At 33.5% G+C, this 20,064-nt stretch overlaps 1 protein-coding gene across 1 annotated transcript in view; it reads right to left on the bottom strand.

Moving 5' to 3' along the window:
* LOC126884683 (knirps-related protein-like) overlaps positions 1-20,064 on the bottom strand; it is a 202,072-nt gene that overhangs the window by 29,810 nt on the left and 152,198 nt on the right. The window contains exon 2 of the mRNA XM_050650753.1: positions 10,636-10,713. Within this exon, the coding sequence (XP_050506710.1) occupies positions 10,636-10,713 (78 nt within the window). The remainder of the gene's footprint in view (positions 1-10,635; positions 10,714-20,064) is intronic.

Raw genomic sequence — 20,064 nt, 5'->3', positions numbered from 1 at the left:
TGGACTTGGAGATCCCTATGTATATTATCGTTGGAAATGTACCAAGGAGCTTGGCACAGTTGCCTTAGAACTTTTGATTGAAAACGCTGTATCTTGAGTAAATTTGTTTCACTGGCAGTTCCCCAGATTTGGATGCCATACGTCCAGATGGGTTTCAGTACACTTTTGTAGATCAGAAGTTTATTGTCTAGACTTAGGCGTGATTTTTGATTCATGAACCAGTACATATTTCTATAAACGAGTCCCAGTTGCAGTCGTTTGTTCCAAATATGCTTTTGCCATGTTAGGCGGCTGTCTAGGTAAATCCCCAAGTATTTGACGTCACTTCTTATTGGCAGTGGTGTGTTGTTAAAGGTTACAGCTGGATTTATCCCCTTCCTTAGTGTAAACGTAATGTGTGTTGACTTGGAGCTATTAACTTTGACTCTCCACAGTTTAAACCATATTTCAAGTCTATTTAAGTGATTTTGTAGTATCTGTGAAGCTAGGGTCGGATTTTCGTGGCAAGCCATTAGGACAGTATCATCAGCATATGTTGAAATTGTTGTACGATCTGAAGTTGATATATCTGCTGTGAACAGGAGGTACAGTGTGGGTCCAAGGACACTTCCTTGGGGTACGCCAGAGTGGATGGGATGTAGAGTAGTGAGGGCCTCCCCTAGTTTTATCTGATACGATCTGCTGGTGAGGTATGATTGTAGGAGCATGCAGATTGGATGAGGCAATTGTCTTTTAAGTTTTGATATTAGACCTTTATGCCATACCTTGTCGAAGGCTTGGGAGACATCCAGGAAGGCTGCTGTACAATATTTCTTGTTCTCGAGTGCATCTCTTGCGGTTCTAACTACCCTATGGACCTGTTCGATTGTGCCATGTTGTTGTCGAAATCCGAATTAGTAATGAGGTATTAAGTTTTTTTCTGTAATGACAGTGTCTATTCTTTTCAGGAGAAGCCTCTCAAACACTTTGGAGGGTAAAGACAGAAGGCTAATAGGAAGATAGGATGAAGGTTGGGTTGTGTCTTTGTTGGGTTTATGAATTAGAATGATTTGTGCTACCTTCCATTGGGAGGGGAAGTATCACAATCTTAGGACAGCATTGTATATGTACATTAGTAGCTTTATTGCTTCTTCAGGTAGTTCTTTGAGAATTAGTCCTGATATCAGGTCATATCCAGGTGCTTTTTTTTTGTATTTAGGTTTTTGATTACTTCTTCAATTTCGGTAATTTTAACTTTTCTGGTAGGAAGACACATCTGGTAGGGTTCATCTGCTATATCTTTAATAAATTTTTCTTCGTTCTCTGGAACCTCTCTCTGGTGCGATTGAAAAACTGACTGAAGATGTTCAGCGAAGGTGTTAGCCCTCTCTTCGTCACTTCGAGACCAGGTGCCATCATTTTTTCTTATCGGTGCTTTAGTTTGTGATTGTGTTTTGAGCTTTTTAGACAATTTCCATAACGAGTAGTTCTTTTATTCAGAGCTAGACCCATTCTCTAGAAAATAGTTTATTTTTTGTTCTTTGTGTTCCGGTAGGACCTCTTTTAATTGACGGGTTGCTCTGTTGTATTTGGTTTTATCATCTGGAGCACGGGTGGTCTGCCATCTTTTTCTTAATTGTCGTTTCTCTGGTTTCATGGTTTTTATATAGAGCGGGTATGAGCCCGGTCTCTTATCATATGATAGATCAGGTGAAGCTTCCCATGCGGCTTGTTGAATTTTTACAGTTAGATGTTTGGCTGCTTCTTCTATATGTTGCTCAGATTTTAGTGGTAGGTTTAAATTTATATTATTGTTTATTATATCTCTGAATGTATTCCAGTGTGTCCGGCTATTGGATAAAACTAGTGGTTTTGTGATGTGGTGCACCTGTGTACTTATAGTAATAATGAAGGGAGAGTGATCAGATGAGAGATCGAACCAAGGTTGAACTTTCAAGTAGTTTAGAGAGATATCTTTGACAATACAGAAGTCGATGAGATCAGGCACTTTTCGTGTGTCGGTTGGCCAGTACGTCGGTTGACCCGTGGATGCCGTTAGTAAATTATTGTTTTGGACACTTTTTAATAATTCTCTACCTCGAGAGGCTATGAGTCTTGATCCCCAATGAAGGTGTTTAGCATTATAGTCACCAGCAGCTATGAAGCGATTTCCAAGCTTGTTAAAGTATGTCGTGAAGTATTCTTCTTTAATAATTTTATTTGGTGGACAGTAAACTGCAGATAGTATAAGCTGGCTATTCCAGTCAGTTATGGAGATAGACGTGGCTTGTAAGTTTACTTCACTATGCTTAATTATTTCATGGTGTCTAATGCTGTTTTTTATAATTATAGCAGTGCCTCCATGGGCTCTTCCTAGAGGGTGTTGAGTTATATATGTTTGAGAATTTGGATATATTGAAGTAGCTTTTGTCTGTCATATGTGCCTCAGATATTAACATAACGTCCAGATCATGCTCTGAAATAGAATTTTCATAGTTGATTTTTTCGTAGACAGATTAACGGATTCCACTAATAATAGAATTTACTTTTTAGAATTTTAGATTTTTCTTTAGTATTTACACAGTTCTGCAAAGGTTGACTCAAATTTTTCTTTTGTACTTATACCGGGTGGAAGAAAAGAAATGTTTTTCTTATGTTATGTTTGTGACACCCTGTAGGGAGGACCAAGTATGTTAGTATACATCGAAATCGTAGTCTTATGTTTTGTGAACCTTTTGTTTTTCTAATGTCCCTGATATCCTTAGAAACAAAAAGAATAGACAGTTTTGTAATTTATCATGCGTTTTAACCGAAACAAAAGTTTGAGACACCTTGTAGGGAGGAAAGGGCATAGAGGTGAGTATACAGTATACCTCGATGTTATGCTGTAGTCTCATATTTTGTGAATATTTTGTTTTTTTAATTTCTCTGATATCTTTAATAACAAAAAACTAGACGGTATTACTCTTTAACACATTACTCTTAAAAACATTTCTTTTCTTCCACCCGGTATAATTACAAAAAATAAGATTGAGTAAACCTTTGCACAACTGTGTAAATACTAAAGAAAATTCTAAAATAAAAAAACATAGCGGAATCCGCCTGTTCGCGAAAAAATCAACTATGAAAATCAGCATAATTTTCTATATCCCTAACTTTTGACGAGCAGTTTATTTAAATGAATTTGATAATGATGTTATTCATTTTAGTCCTGTCGCCAGGGGGGGTACAACGGCCTCCTGTATTCAGATGGACTTACCCAAGTTTTTATTATGTATTTTGGCCCGTAGAACACGAATTTTTTGGGTAACAGTTGATCCGGATGTCGATAAGATTGTTATAAACAAAGAAGTTGAGGAATTACATAACAGCGATTTCTCGCAAAACAAAACATGTTTTTATATTTTTTGGGCCATTCTAACCAAAAAATGTTCCTACAAGTTTTTTCGTAGGATGCATAGTTTTCGAGATAAACGCGGTTGAACTTTCAAAAAATCGAAAAATTGCAATTTTTGAACCCGAATAACTTTTGATTAAAAAATAGAATAGCAATTCTGCTTACCGCATTTGAAAGTTCAAGTCAAATTCTATCGGTTTCGAATATATACTGTTATATTTCTATTTGATATGAAAATTAAAATTTGATAATTATAAACAGAATTCAATTTAATATAAAATATTTTCAATTTTCTCAACCACGGGCATATAAATTTAGAACAACCTGTATACAACAAATTGTTATATTTAATTTTAAGAAGTGATTAAATAAGACTCAAGTGAAATCGTTAATAGGTCATTATCGTTGTTCGCGGAAGGATCGATCATTAGCCGATGCTAAATAAGACTAAGTGGAAATAGAGAATAGGTCATTAAAAATTTGTATATAGTAGAAAGTAATTTTAGAATGGGAATTAACTATTTTCTTTGAAATCCATTAAGCATATTTAGAAAGTTTAAAAATTGGTTTTGAGGAATACTGCGAATGAGAGTTGGTGGTGGAAGTTTGATTTGTGAATCTGGAAGGGATATTTAGAAAGTAGGGGAATGAATGACAAATAGAGATCAGAATGTTTTGAGCTGTCGAGAAGTGAAGTCGAGTAGTAGACGGTAGTGTACGGAGAGTGAGAAAGCCGGTGTAGTTCCGTGAGTGTGGATTATCGATCGTAGAACGAGAGGTAGGCCAGGTTGAGAGTAAAAGAACCTCCTTGAGCCAAGAGTTCCCGGTAGCTGATTGCAGTTTCGAAAAAGGTAGAACACAGCATCACGACAGAAGCAGGAAACGAGAGCTATACGAGCTAGTTTCAGAGGAGAACATTACTGGAAGCCAGGACGAGGTTTTGATTGCAGCCAAGGATAGCAGGAAACGGGTCTTGTGTGAAGACATTCTCAGAGCACCAGAAAAAGGTCAGTCTCATTTGTTTGGACATGAATGTATGGGTTTTTCGTATTAAATACCACATTTAAAATTGAAGAAACATAATCAATAATATCAGAAAAGCTTCATCAAACTTAAATAGAATTGTTGCTAATAAATCATAATAGTTAAATGTTAATAAAAACTTTCAATTGGAAACAAAAAGGAAATAAGATTCCCATGTGTAAATGTTATGTTTAAGAATAATAAGATATAGAGATATGGCTTGTTGCAACTCATTCTTCAAGGCAAGGTATTTGGAAAGAGAGGACCAGGGAGAAGAAGAATATCTTGGCTTCAAAACCTGAGAAAGTGGTTTAATACATCGACAACCGGACTATTCAGAATAGCAGCAAGCAAAGTTAGGATAGCCATGCTGGTCGCCAACATCCGGAACGGATAGGCACCTTAAGAAGAAGAAGAAGTTATAGCAAATATTAAGCAGTGATTGCCATTTAAATAAAATAAACAATATTTTGATTACAATTGTAACCCATATGTGTTATTATTTTACTCTTTTCTTTCCTATCCCGATTAGGAACCATTAAGAAATACTTAGAAGCCACGTATGTAAGTACTTAATTTTATAAAAAGCCCTGAGATTGAAAACACATTGATATGTGATCTGGTAAATTAATTAGATTAGTATTAAAGCATTGATTAAATTAAATGACATATAAAAATATTATCTCATATCAATAATCAAGATCACAACAATACATTGCTAAAAATTTATGTGTTTATTGCTAAAAAAAGCTATAAACACATAGTGTTTCCCGTGCCTAATACATGCGTTTACATGCATGCTACGTAGAAATAGCCTCGCTTGCACTTGTACCTACTCTACCTACTCGTTCGATTTTAAATGAGAAATCATTGAAAACATCACTCCAGCACTAGGTGTTTATACTTTTGTTTAACAATAAAATAATAATTTTTTAGCAATGCAAATAACTAAAACAGATATACTTTGACTTGAACTTTCAAATACGGTAAGCAGAATTGCCATTTTATTTTTTAATCAAAAGTTATTCGGGTTCAAAAATTGCAATTTTTCGATTTTTTGAAAGTTCAACCGCGTTTATCTCGAAAACTATGCATCCTACGGAAAAATTTGTAGGAACACTTTTTGGTTAGAATGGCCCAAAAAATACAAAAACATGTTTGGTTTTCCGAGAAATCGCTGTTATGTAATTCCTCAACTTCTTTGTTTATAACAATCATATCGACATCCGGATCAACTGTTACCCAAAAAATTTGTGTTCTACGGGTCAAAATACATAAAAAAAACTTGGGTAAGTCCATCTGAATACAGGAGGCCGTTGTACCCCCCCTGGCGACAGGACTATTTTGTGTTCGTTCAAGGTACGATTTTACTAATTGATTTATTTATATAAAGAATAACTAACTGTAAAATGCGTGTATTTAGTATTTTTGGAACAATAGAGCATACATAACTAGGCATAATATGTGAGAGAGAGCACTAAAGTGACATATTTATGTCATAGAAGACATTACACAAGCCAAATGGAGACGGGCTGAACATACATATAGCACGTTTGATATTAGGTGAAACAAAACACTCATAAAATGGAGACCTAGAGAAGATAAAAGACATCGAGGTAGACCACCAAAAAGATGGATGACTTGAGAAAAACAGTGGGAAATTGGAAAGATGTTGAGGAATGATGATGATGATCGTTTCTATTTAATATTTGTTATTTCTGTTATTGCTAGATTATAGAAAATGTCTTTACTATAGATAGATCTTTTATAAATAAGAATTATTCATTTGAAATCAGATGTAATCATAATGGAAACTTGATTATTTTAGATTTCCTTAAAAATATAATACGTATTTCAACGTATTTTCACCGTATTTTCACCATTACTATTTGACACCTTCTTTATATTTTTATCACGGATGCAATCAATCAACATACGACAGAGACCGATGATGTTAACAACACTTGGCGACATGACCTTCACAGTTTTCGCTTAATTTGATGATTCGTAATTCTGAAGCTAAAGGTAAAAAAGTTAGAAAAACATTAAGAATGCCATATTAAGTATGCCGATAATTACAAGAAAAATCGGTTGAAGATAACAACCAATTAACAAATGATTAAAATTCTGAAAGAATTATTAAAAAAAATAAGGTAGCAACTATTTCGTTGCTATTAGGTTCACTGTCGGCAGAGTTACGTACATAGACAGAGTCACGAATGAAGAATTTTGCGAAAACTGAAAAGAAATAGAACTAAATAATGAAAATGCTGGCGATAATCATGACCATATTTATCTTATCTGCAACAGTGCGGAAAAGCTGCACAGATGCTGTCTTGAACCAAGTTCTGAGGTTCTTTAACCAGAATATTCTTCTTCTTCCTGGACTTTGCTTTCCAAATATTTTTCTCTACAGGATGGTTTATAGGAGGTCAGATTTGATGGTGATCAGTGCCTCTCGGTTCTTCTTCATTCTTCTCAGGATTTGTGACTCGGTTAGTCCACGGGATCCTAAGACACATCTTCGTTTAAGGTCCACGATTCAAAACAATAGAAAAGGAAAGAGAAAACGTAGTATCGCAGCATTTTAAAGTTTTCTATCAACAGAGATGTTGTAGTTCTTGAAGAAGATCCTCATCCCATTGAAGGTGCTTTTCCGATGCACACTCATATGTCATGGTTGTTGGGCCATTCTTCATTTATTATGGTGCCGAGGTAGTGGTAGTGTGTCACTCTTTCTGCTGTGATTTTGCTGACGTATATAATTTGGTTGATGGATATAGACAAAATACAAAGTACCTATTGTAATTATTCAAAATGAACGGTTTGAACATTAGAAAACTCTTTTGGCTATTAGACTTATTAGATTCAAGAATCGCATGATTAAATGCTACATTTGGCCAGTCCTCTTATACGGTATCGAAGCATGGACATTAAAAATATCCATCATTAATCGTTTGGCGGCCTTTGAAATGTGGCTGCACAAACGTACACTAAAAATACCATGGACGGCTATGCTGACGTATGTGGCAGTCCTTAAGAGAGCAAATGCTGCTCGTGAGCTGCTTGATAACATCAAATGTAGAAAGATGGCCTATTTTGGACACGTAGTAAGAGGAGACCGATATAATAGTCTTCAACTTATTATGATGGGTAAAATCGAAAGACGCAGAGGAATTGGCAGAAAACAGGCCTCTTGATTGAATATTATCAGGGAGTGGACAGGAATAAAGAAAGCAGAGCAACTATTTAGATTAGCTCGAGACAAAGACAGTTTCGCCATGTTAATCGCCAACGTCAAGGGAAATTGATAGTACACGTTAAGAAGAAGATTCAACAAGTGTTAAAATTTGTTCTTATTACATACTATATAAAATTTTCCTATTTTGTTTAATGCTTTACCCAATTTCGCATATTTATTTGTACAAGGAATATAAAAGGTCCAACCGGCCCTGTAAACCGCCGACTTTCTTTAAAACTAAAACAATACCCCTTGGTTGCTTTGATTGCTTACTTATGCTGTTGCATTACACCCACGCTAACGCAATATTGTGACATGAACGGTTTTTCAGGTCGCTGGAGTGTGAAACTTTTGGCCTTGGCACTGAAACAGTTTATGGGACAATTCAGGTGGAATTGTGTAATCCGGACCGAAGAGTGCATCGTAAAGGAGAATTAACTTTATTAAGAACAATAAAATTTAGATGTGCTGAAATTATAACTACAATTAAATATTTTAAATAATATTATTCTATTTAGTTAAGTAATATATTTAACTAGCCGGTTTTTTTACCCAAACTTTTATGACGATGTCGGCCTAGTAGAGAGATATGCATTGAAATATATGTTTTCTCTTCTTCAACTTTTCCCTTTTCAACCGTCGCTATTCCTTATCCTTCTTCGTCACTCATTTCTATAACTTGTGTCTTCTTGACCTAAACCTGTCCCTCTGAAGTCCTCTTCACAACACATCCGGAACACAGTTCACATTTCTACTTCACTGGATAGTGAATAGCAAGGTCACAAGATCATAACTGGATGCTTGTGACCAGAATCTATGGACAAAGACCGTACCCTAGCCAGCATCGCCCCCGGACACATACTGATGGATGTCAGCTAAAACAGATTGGATCCTACAAACGAGAGCCAGCCATTCAAAAATTATGTCCTTGTCCAACGAAGACTACGATTAGGAAAGAGTTTTCTGGCAATGTTACTATCCCATCAGAGACCATCAAATATGCCAGGTCTATCACTTGGAATGAGGGATCTATGCCTGTCTCAAAACTGGATGACCCCATTGGAATGTCATGGCCACAATGCCACCTGGACCACCTGGAGGTCCCTAAATAGACTGAAATCAGGAGTAACAACATGCAGAACAAATTTCCGGACATGGGGTTCTCAGCGAGGGAGTGACGACCTGTTTTGAATAAGGAGAAGAACAGATGACTTCTCAGCTGTATCAGTGTAATATATGCCATTGGAAGTGCAGTATAGAGGACTCTACAATAGCCACACCAAATGTGATCAACGCAGTCAATTTCTCGTCAAAGGTGTAATTTTTTTGATACAATGACTTTATGACAACGTATTTGTTTTATTTTATTTTTTTCAGTATTGCCTAGTGTTCGTTATGCAGTTTTAATATAAAGATGGCTATTACTGAAATTATTATGACTGAGGTGTTTTTACACGAATAAATAAAAAAAAACGATTAGAAAAACATTCTTATAGGAAAAATCCTTTACAAGGAATACATTACTCGTGTTAGTTGTTTTTTTAAGCGAAACACCAAAACAAAAATATAAAAAACACATTAAAAATAATTGGAAATCTCTAATCTATCAGATACTTTTAACATACTACGTTTCAAAATTATTGATAGCTCAGCTTTTATGACACTTTTATAAACACTGTTTAGTCCATGTGGTGAGACCGCTCCCGTCTGGAAAAATTTCTGATTCGGTTTCTTTGTGGATTCCTATTCAAAAATGTCCCCTTTAAACAAATCTGAAGGGTGCCGGGCGGAATTTTTGGGCAGAAATTGTTTAAACAATTTTTTTAAACAAATACAACAGATCACGTTTTTTTGCTCCGAAACATATATTTTTAAGTTTTGTGGGTAATTCTAAACAATAAAGGTATCTTGTAAATTTTCTCAAAAATTGATAGTTTTCGAGTTATAGGCGATTCAAAATCTGAAAAATGCGAAAATACGCATTTTCGAGGCCTAAAACTCATATTTAAATTAGTATTTTTGAGGTTGCCAGATACTTAAATTGAAGTTTAGACATTCAGCTTCAAGATTCTGAAGAGTGGTTGCGTCTAACCTTAATTTATACAGCTGTTTTTTAATTGTTTAATATGCGTGTTTATCCGATTTTTTTGCCGGTGCGACGAGCTCTATTTCAAAAATCTCCTATTTTCCTCCGAAAAATATTTTTTCTGGTTTCTTTCGAATATTCTAAATAAAATAAGTTTCTTGACATTTTTCTCAAAAGTTAACAGTTTTTCGGCATTTTTCGGATTTTAAATCGCTTATAACTTTAAAACTATTAATTTTTGAGGAAAATGTCAAGAAACTTATTTTATTTAGAATATTCCAAAGAATCTAGAAAAAATATTTTTTGGAGGAAAATAGGAGATTATTGAAATAGCGCTCGCCGCACCGGCAAAAAATCGGATAAATACGCATATTTAACAAATAAAAAACAACGGTATAAATTAAGGATAGACGCAACCACTCTTCAGAATCTTGAAGCTGAATGTTTAATCTAAGTATCTGGCAACCTCAAAAATACTAATTTAAATATGAGTTTTTAGGCCTCGAAAATGCGTATTTTCGCATTATTCAGATTTTAAATCGCCTATACCTCGAAAACTATCAATTTTTCAGAAAAATTACAAGATACCTTTCTTGTTTAAAATGACCCAAAAAACCTAAAAATTTATGTTCCAGAGCAAAAAGCGTAATCTTTTGTATTTGTTTAAAAAAAATTGTTTAAACAATTTCTGCCCAAAAATTCCGCCCAGCACCCTTCAGATTTGTTTAAAGGGGACATTTTTGAATAGGAATCCACAAAGAAACCGAATCAGAAATTTTTTTCAGACGGGAGCGGTCTCACCCCATGGACTAGTTGTAATGCCGTAAAAACTACGTTATCATTTCCAAATAGGTATAGAAATACTTGAAATAACAAATGCAATATTAAAAATAAATTAAAAATATCTACCTTGCATCCTTCACAGGTAAAAGCACCAAAATGGAAACCAGCTGCTGGTTCTCCACACACTTTACACGTTTGATTCATCTGAAAGAAAATAAACATACATTAATACAAGGTAAGAGAACGAATACCTATATTAGACCAGGGCGGATCTGTAAAAATATTAGTACATTTGGATGTTGAGAGGTGACTCATATATTTTTGCAGAGATTGGCTGAAAATAACTCATATAATAATATTTGAGTTATCCTCCCTCTCAAAAAGGTCCGGAACATTGTTTAAAATAATCAAAATGTCAAAAAATTAAGGAAAAATTCGATTTTTTCCTTGGTTTTTTGATTATAACTTTAAAAGTATTCATTTCCGAAAAAAGTTGTACTGACATAAAAGTTGCGTAATTAAATTTCATACAATATAGAATTGGTTAAAAATTTAAAAAAATAGTCACCCTTGTTGCAAAATAGCGATAAATGTGAAAAAAACATACAAAAACAAGTATTCGCATTTTACGTTTTTCAACCATTTATGCTACACTTAGGGCCTTCATATTTCACCCTGAAAAACTTTATGATACAGTAAAATAATACTGTAAATGTCATTAAGATAATAGATTTTGCAAAATAAATTTTGCAATCCAGCTTTCGTAAAAAAAATTCATTTTTTCAAAATGTTACAGGACTGAAAATAAAGCAGATAGCAAGTTGAAAATTTTTTTGCATATAGAAGTGTACAGTACCTTTCATTTGCAATTTTGCAATATTAAAATAGATTAACACCACGGCGTCAGGATTTTTTTTAATAAACATTAATTATATTGGTGCTACGCGCAGGACAGCGGATAGTTTGCTCTGATTGGGCATTCCAATGACCTTTGATAATGATTGATACATTTTAATTTTTATTACTTTTCGATATAAATAAATAAATTTGTTTATTGCAAAATAAAAACACATACTCTATCCTTTGAAATAACACTTTTATCAGCAAAAACTTTCTTTGTTCATATATTTTAAGTTAAATAATAAAATTTTATTATTTTTAAACATATGCAATTGTTTAAACAATATTTCACAAACAATAATAAAATTAGTTTGATTTTTGTGGAATTAAAATATTAAAATACAACAAAATATAGAGTAAGAAAATAATATATTAGATAAAGATTGGAAGAAATTTTGGTGGAAATCAACTTGTGTGAATCGAACACCGCAGTCCTGCGCGTAGCACCAAAAATTATTGTTTATTTCAAAAATTTTCTGACGCCGTGGTAATTAATCGATTTTAATTTTGAAAATTGCAAATGAAAGGTACAGTATACTTCTATAAGCAAAAAAATTTCAACTCGCTATCTGCTTTATTTTCAGTCCTGTAACATTTTGAAAAAATGAATTTTTTTGCGAAAGCTGGATTGCAAAATTTATTTTGCAAAATCTATTAAACCGATCTTAATGAAATATACAGTATTGTTTTACTGTATCATAAAGTTTTTCTGGGTGAAATATGAAGGTCCTAAGTGTAGAATAAATGGATGAAAAACGTAAAATGCGAATACTTGTTTTTGTATGGTTTTTTTCGAAATTATTGCTATTTTGCAACTAGGGTGACTATCTTTTAAATTTTTAACCAATTTTATGTTGTAGGAAATTTAATTACGCAACTTTTATGTCAGTGCAACTTTTCTCGGAAATGAATACTTTTAAAGTTATAATCAAAAAACGAAGAAAAAAATCGAATTCTTCCTTCAATTTTTGACATTTTGATTATTTAAACAATGTTCCGGACCTTTTTGAGAGGGAGGATAACTCAAATATTATTATTTGATTTATTTTCAAGCAATTTCTGCAAAAAAATTTGAGTCACCTCTCAACGTCCATCTCAAAACAGATGCGCCCTGGAGTATATACCGTAAGTTTTGTTGCGACCAAATAGTAATCGCACAAGACGAAGATGACTTCAGCTTTATGATGAGAAAACTGGAACAGGAATATACAAAGAATGAAATCGAAATAAACCTCAAGAAAACTTAATACCTAATAACGGAGAATACAGAAATAAAACTGGAAACAAACGAGGGTATAAAAGAAACAGACAAGTACAAGTATTTAGGTTTCATACTATTAAACAAAGGAATAACTGAAATAAAAAATAAACTGGGACCAACAAGAGACTGCATACGAAAATTGAACCAAGTACTGTGAGATAAGAACATCAGTATAAAAACAAAAAGAAGAATAATATAACACGATGACAAAAAGTATCCTTACTTTTGGGTGTGAGAATTAAATAATAAATAGGAAATCCAAAAACAGAATAAGACCAACAGATATGGAACAAGAAGAGATAGTAAAAATGACATAGAGACTAAGAAAAGAATGGGAATGAACTGAGATATAATAGACGACATAGAACAGAAGAGATTAACCTGGTACGGACATGTCAGAAGAGCAAACGAAAAACTATGGATAGACAGAATATCAGAGTGAAGCCCGATAGGAAGAATTAAGAGGGGCAGATCCCGAAGATCTTTCAGAAATGAAGTGGACGAAGCACTGGAAAGCAGAAATCTGCAGGAAGAAGCCTGGCAAAGTAGAAAGGACTGGAGCGAATGGTTTAGTGAAGGAATATGGAAAGATTTTAAACAAGGTAAGAGCAATGTAGCAGGTAAAAAGAACTAGGAATATCTTAAGCCCAAAATAAAAAAAATGTATACGGAAATTGGAAAAATATAATTCATAAAAAATAGGTAAAAATAGATAAAAAGAACATAAATAATAAAATAGATATTTCACTCGTTTGTTTACGTGCTGAATAGGCAGATGACTAAAGTAGAAGATACAAAAAATTATTTCAAGATTTTTTGTAAAAGATGAAGAATAAATACAACTTTACCATTTTTTAAATCCGTTTTTCCGTTTTTCTAAACACTACATCCGTTTTAGCGTACAAGCGCGAACATACTAATTAAATAAACTTTTTTACCAACTTCGCCACGATATTTTGGTCAAGGGAATTGTCAGAACTAGAGCTAAAAGCGTAAAAAAGCATCCTGTATGGGCAATGAAGCTTGAACTTTTCTTTTGCAAGAGTCATATTGGAAATTTTACACAGTTTGTATAAAAATGGTATTGTCGATGTTACGGTTATTGGTGATATAATTAATCGAGCTATTTTGCAAAAATTTCGTATCGTTTTATAAGAAAAATGTTTTAAATTTCCTAAAATTTTAATAAACAATTTGATGGCTATTAATTAGGACAAACAATATAGTTAGATTATACGGTAAATTTTAAACTGCATAGATAGGAACTGCAGTATATTGCATGAATACAGAAAGGGACAAGGCACCTATATTAAATCACAATAAAGATGCACTGGAAATAAACAAACTAAGATACGTTGAATGTTACGAGGAATCATGGTTTACAATGTATAAACCTTGTAAATCATGATTTGGGATTTACAATGTATATCCATTGTATACAATTTTTTATCAATTATGATATAAATAACATTACTTGGTAGTTGTGCACTTAAAACAGGGTAAAAAAGGTAATTTTTTGGAAAAAGTTATCCAATAAGTTTATAAGGAAAGATTTACGATACTTTTGCATAATTATTTATTACTAATAAATGCATTTTTTATTCATTTTTTTAAACCAAGTTAAAAATATAGCTCATGCTATTCCATTTGACACCTGTGAAATGGTTCTAACGTAATTTTTTTCTGACTTATGTTATTGCAAAAAATGCTCTCTGAGATAAACAATTCGAATAAAATTTAAACAATTAAATGAATCTCTTTGAAATTTTTATCACATATTAAGCACCAAAGAACCCTCATTTGACAAAAATTTCAAACCTGTACACTAATTTTTACAACAGTTATTGCGAAAATAATTTTTTTGCAATTCCGACTTTTTTCGCAATTATATCAACAATAAATGAGTATGTATATCAAAATTTATAATATGTCATTTTAATGCTTTTTCCATAATCTCAAAGACATTTGTACTAAAAAAATCATAAGTTTCACTATTTTCCATCGATTTGAAAAAAAAGGGAAAAATGCCATTTTTTGACAGTTAATTGTTTATAAATAAAAATGGCCGCCAGATCCTACGCAGGAAATAGTTACAATTTGTTCCTATATATTACTTGTCGAAAAAACGCTTCAGTACCCTGGCTGCTGAAGTGTCACGAACACGGTATATTTTTGTCTTATTACCCTGGCCTATTGGTTTGTTTACTTCTAGTGCATCTTTATTGTGATTTTAGTATACAGAATTAGAGATAAAATCTTATGTATTAGGCGAGGCAATGAAGCAATAAACCCACCAATGTTTTGCAGTTGGATGGATCTTAATGAAACTTGGTGTATTCGATTCGTAAGAGCGTTAGTAAATTTTGTGAACTAAAGTGATGATGTCGAAATGAGAAATGCATTATTGAAAAAGGAAAATGCATTTTCCAAAGTGCATTTCGAAGTGATCAAACATAATAAATTTGTAATCCGGAAATAATTGAAGGAAATGAGTTCAATATTATCTATTACTCGGGTATTTTTGGGATCGCTGAATACGGATATAATAACAGGAATAACCTACTAGGTACCTGGTGCTCAGGATTTGCTTCTTCTGGATTTTTATGGAAATTTGATACAAAATCAGTTTAAACTCGTTACTCGGAGGTTTTTGGGATCGCTTAACACGAATATTATATTGCTGATAGTCTCCGAGGCACCTGGTGCACAGGACGGGGCTCGTGTGGAGTTTTAAAAAAATTCACTACAAAATCAGTGCAAAGTCGTTAGACGGGAGTTTTTGGAGTCGCTGAACACTAATATTATATCGGCACTGGTCTTCGAGGCACCTGGTACCCAGGAGGGGACTCTTCTCTCGAGCACCAGGTTTATATTTATGGAAATTTGATATAAAATTAGTCTGTACTGGGCACCTGGTGCCTCAGAGACCACATTCGTGTTCAGCGATTCCAAAAACCTCCGATAACGAGGTTGCATTCATTTTGTATCGACTTTTTACAAAACTTCAGATAACGAGGCCCGTTATAAGCATCAGGTGACTCAAAGATAATCGCTCACATGATTTTCGTGTTCAGCGACCTTAAAAACACCCAGAGTAGAGACTTTGCAGCGATGTCAGATCAATGGAACCTAAAAATAAACACCAACACAACATTTTTCAAATAATTAAACCAAATGAATGGACAACACATTACACGATGTTACTACAAGAAAATGGATCAGAATATGATGCATATGATATTACAACAACAATAAATGGCGGAGCTGAAAACATAGAAGATATAAACGATATCAATAAAATTGAGGAAATATGGAACCAGATGGAAGAGTTCTTCTTCAAGTACCATGTTTAAATATTAGGCGTGGATAGATTCCATAACAATTTGCCGATATCATTCTCGATCTTGCGCGGCATGTAACAATGCATCTGCTGATAAGCCAGTCCATTGATGAAGGTTTCGGAGCCATGAATATTTCTTCCTACCATTTCCTCTTTTTCCTTCGATCTTTCCACTGAATATTAACTGCAGCATCTTGTATCTGCTACTATGATAGAATAGATGATAGATAGATAGATAGATAGATAGATAGATAGATAGATAGATAGAATGTCAATAATAAAAAAAATTAAAACGGAGCATTACAATACGGTACGGTAATCATCTTCAAAGGATGCAAAGCCACAGGTGTCCAAAAAAGTATTGGAATAGGAACCTCGACGAAGAAGACGGAGAGGAAGATGATCTATGAGATGAAAATTATATATTATAGGGAATGAGATAATGGAGAGAGATCCCAGAGAAGGTGATCGGAAGGAGAGAAAGTCGTAGAGGGTTAAAACTGGTCTCATATTGTAGAAATGCCGAAAAAAAGAAGTTCTTTAGTTTTTACATCCACCTTTTCTTTTAAAGCGTCTTTTAATCTTGTGACCTTTTTTTGGATTTTCCTATATCTAACATAGGGGTTGTTTCTAAATTTTATTTCTTCGTTAATCAGTAAGCAAATATCTTCAGTCACTCATTTCTGTTCTCAAGCTCATACTTCAAAACAACTCAAGACCTTTGACCTGCAGCATAGCAGGTCAGAGCAGGATATGCTAAACAAAGATTTTATTTTCTGAAAGATTTTCTCAACGAAATATTATATAAAAGTGGAGATGTGACAAGAAAAAAAGTTTAAGAATAAATGTTATCATAAATCAGTAAAGGAACAATATTTGTTTACAAAAATCTTAAGGCTCAACTCCCACCAGAAACTTTTTTATAACACTAGTATAAAGTCCAAATTAAATCTCAAGATTTAAGTACGAATTCATAATAAATCTATAACAGTTAAGACCATGTATACATTTTATTTTTACAAACAATGTAAACTCTATTTTTATTTAGATCTAGGTACTACTAAAAAAATGAAAAAAAAAAAGAGCGACAAGTAGGTATACTGGTTGTCTTTACACCTGACAATAATAATTCCTTATTATATTATATTTTTCTACACTTTTACTGACACTTTAGACACAAAACAATAGAAGAAATCACATAAATAATCCCAAACAATAATAACGACAATTTTGACTTTTAGTTGACCCAGCAACTTGCGCTAACATACTTAATTATTTACTAATAAATTTACTAAAGCACTTAAAATTATTATAATCTAACTGTGAAAATCACGAAAATACCAAACTAGTCCCGGTTTCGACCTTTTAAGTAACGATATTAATATCGTTTATGGTAGCTGAGCCTTAATAAAATTCTTCTTTTTATTATTTCTACGCTAATTTGAAAGTATAAAGAGTTTATTGATGAGCCAATCGCATCTATTAGGTTACAATTTGCGGCAATTCTCTTCAAATTATATTAGATTAGTGAAACTAATGTTAAATTTTCTCAAATCCGTGTCACGAACTCATCTGACCTCCATAATCCAATAGAGTTCCAATCATAAAAAATATGTGAGGCAGGGGCGTCGACTCCGAGATTGGAGAATTTTAGAATTGTATAAAAGCATAATAAAAAAATATTGAAAATATTCAGTAAAGAGTATAAGCAAAAAAGAGCTAAATTAAATATCCGTTATATATTGCAAAAATTGCCAGATTATATAATTGGTGATCTCAATTTTTCTTCGGAAAAACTTATTAAATCTTTCTCATTTTGGAAACTATCTTGGCGTATAGTCTTCTTCTTCTTCTTCTTCAGCAACATCAGAATTATTGAACGTTGGCAATCTCCATTGCAAAGGTTTCTCGATCTTCTGTCACCTGGAATAATTTGTTTTCATATTTAATTCCATTCTAGAATGTTTTTTTTTTTTAACCAAGAAGCCTGTTTTCTACCTACACTTCTACGGTCTTCTATTTTGCATTTGAGGATCAGTAGTAATATTCTTTATCGATTTCCCCTCACCATATGTCCCAGATAAGACATTTTCTGGTGTTTATCAGTCTTTAGAAGGTATCTTCAGCATCCCTCTATGAATTTACATTTCCAATGCTTCAGTTCTTTTCGTGCTTGATAATCTTAGTGTCCGCACTTCTGTACCATATAAAAGTGGAGACTAAATATACCACTTTACCATTCTTTGTCTTAGTTTAAACTGATATGATTATTGTAAAGAAATGTCTTCATTTTCTTAAACTAAGTTTTAGTCTGCACGCTGGGGTTTGTTTTGGTTGGATCAGGGAGAGCAGCATATGTGCCTCCTGATGAGAGACTAATAAGTTTCGAAACCGGTAGAGGTGCTTGCAGTACTCTCTGATTGGACTAGAATATGGTTCGGCTGTATTTTCGTTTTGCAACGAAATTGAAAATGGTTATTCATTTTTGATTTACATTTACTCTGTGTGGAGTATGAAGGGAACCATTCTCGTTGGAACTTTACCGCGCTGAGCAGATGGGACGTGAATTGTAAATTGTAGAATTCCCTCATATTCCTTAGTCTCAGCATCCGTATGGCTTGCAAATTGTAGAAGCCTCGGAGGTGTAACCAGAGAAGGTTCCCATTGTTTTCATTCTGGTGGGATGTAGAATAGCATTATGTTGTTTTATATGCCATTAGAGTGAAAACTTAGTCTTTTTGCTAGCAGCTGCCGCTAGGGCATCTATGCCATTTCGTTCGTTGCAATCCGGGACTGCACGCTGGGGTTTGTTTTCGTTGGATCAGGGAGAGCAGCATATGTGCCTCCTGATGAGAGACTAATAAGTTTCGAAACCGGTAGAGGTGCTTGCAGCACTCTCTGATTGGACTAGAATATGGTTCGGCTGTATTTTCGTTTTGAAACGAAATTGAAAATGGTTATTCATTTTTTCATTTTTAAGTTTTAGTCATTGTCATTCTACGTTTTATTTCTAGGTATGGATTTCGTTGGTTCGTTATGACAGTTCCCCAAAATATGTTAATTAGGTGAACTTTTTCCACTTGAACTCTATTTAAATGAAGTTCTGCATTGGTTTATGAGTAAGACTAAAAATTGGTTTTGTTTGAGCTTATTTTAATGCCCAATTTCTCTCCTACTTCATACGATCAAGCTGTGACATTGGTCTAATTTTGTGCTCCATTGTGAAATCTTCTCCAAGTAATAAAACATTGTGATTAAAGTTCTTCTGAATATTGTGTATTTATGAATTTTTCCCCTTTTAACAAATCTTGCAGATAATTTTAGTATCGTTGGTTTTCCATATTATTTGTGTTAACATTTTCAACTATGCTAGTTTGTGTTTTAGTCAGAATTTCTATCAGAATGAATATATTTTTATGATCTTGGTATTGTATTTTATTGTTTCATTAATAATAATCTATGAAGATGTCTTCCTTCGATTTGCTGATCTTTTAATTAATATTGTATCATACGTTTAGCACACCATAAAATTTTTTGGGACACTTTTTTATTATCTTTTACTTTTAGCTGGTAGACGACAAGAAATATAAACATAAAAATACGATTGACACTAAAAGCACTGTAAATATGCTATTATAACAAAAAATGCATATATCTAAAGAAAACAATTAATAAGGAAATGGTACTGTAGGAAGGAGATCGGGCACAAAGAAATAAGGAACACAAATCTGGAAACTGACAAGAAAATGAGTATAAAAGACAACTAAGGTGTATTTTAAAGTAAAATTTTTCTCTGTCTCTCTCTCTCTCTCTCTCTCTCTCTCTCTCTCTCTTCAATGACGCTACAGCTCCAATCGAGCCTTGACTTCATCTAAGCTATGCCTCGAACCTTACCGGTCCCACGCCAATCTTCTCCGGGATTTCACATCTAGCAAATTTTGCACGTTTGCTACCACTTTACCCTTCCATCTTTTTCCTAGCCTTCCTTTTGGCCTTGCGCGCTACATTTTACTACCTAGGGCTCTTTTCGGCAATCTTTTTGTCTCCAATCTCA

The sequence above is a fragment of the Diabrotica virgifera genome, chromosome 5, assembly GCF_917563875.1.
Source record: "Diabrotica virgifera virgifera chromosome 5, PGI_DIABVI_V3a".
Classification (NCBI taxonomy): domain Eukaryota; kingdom Metazoa; phylum Arthropoda; class Insecta; order Coleoptera; family Chrysomelidae; genus Diabrotica; species Diabrotica virgifera.
The sequence above is the reverse complement of the archived record's forward strand: the minus strand, read 5'-3'. Positions and strand labels throughout refer to the sequence as shown.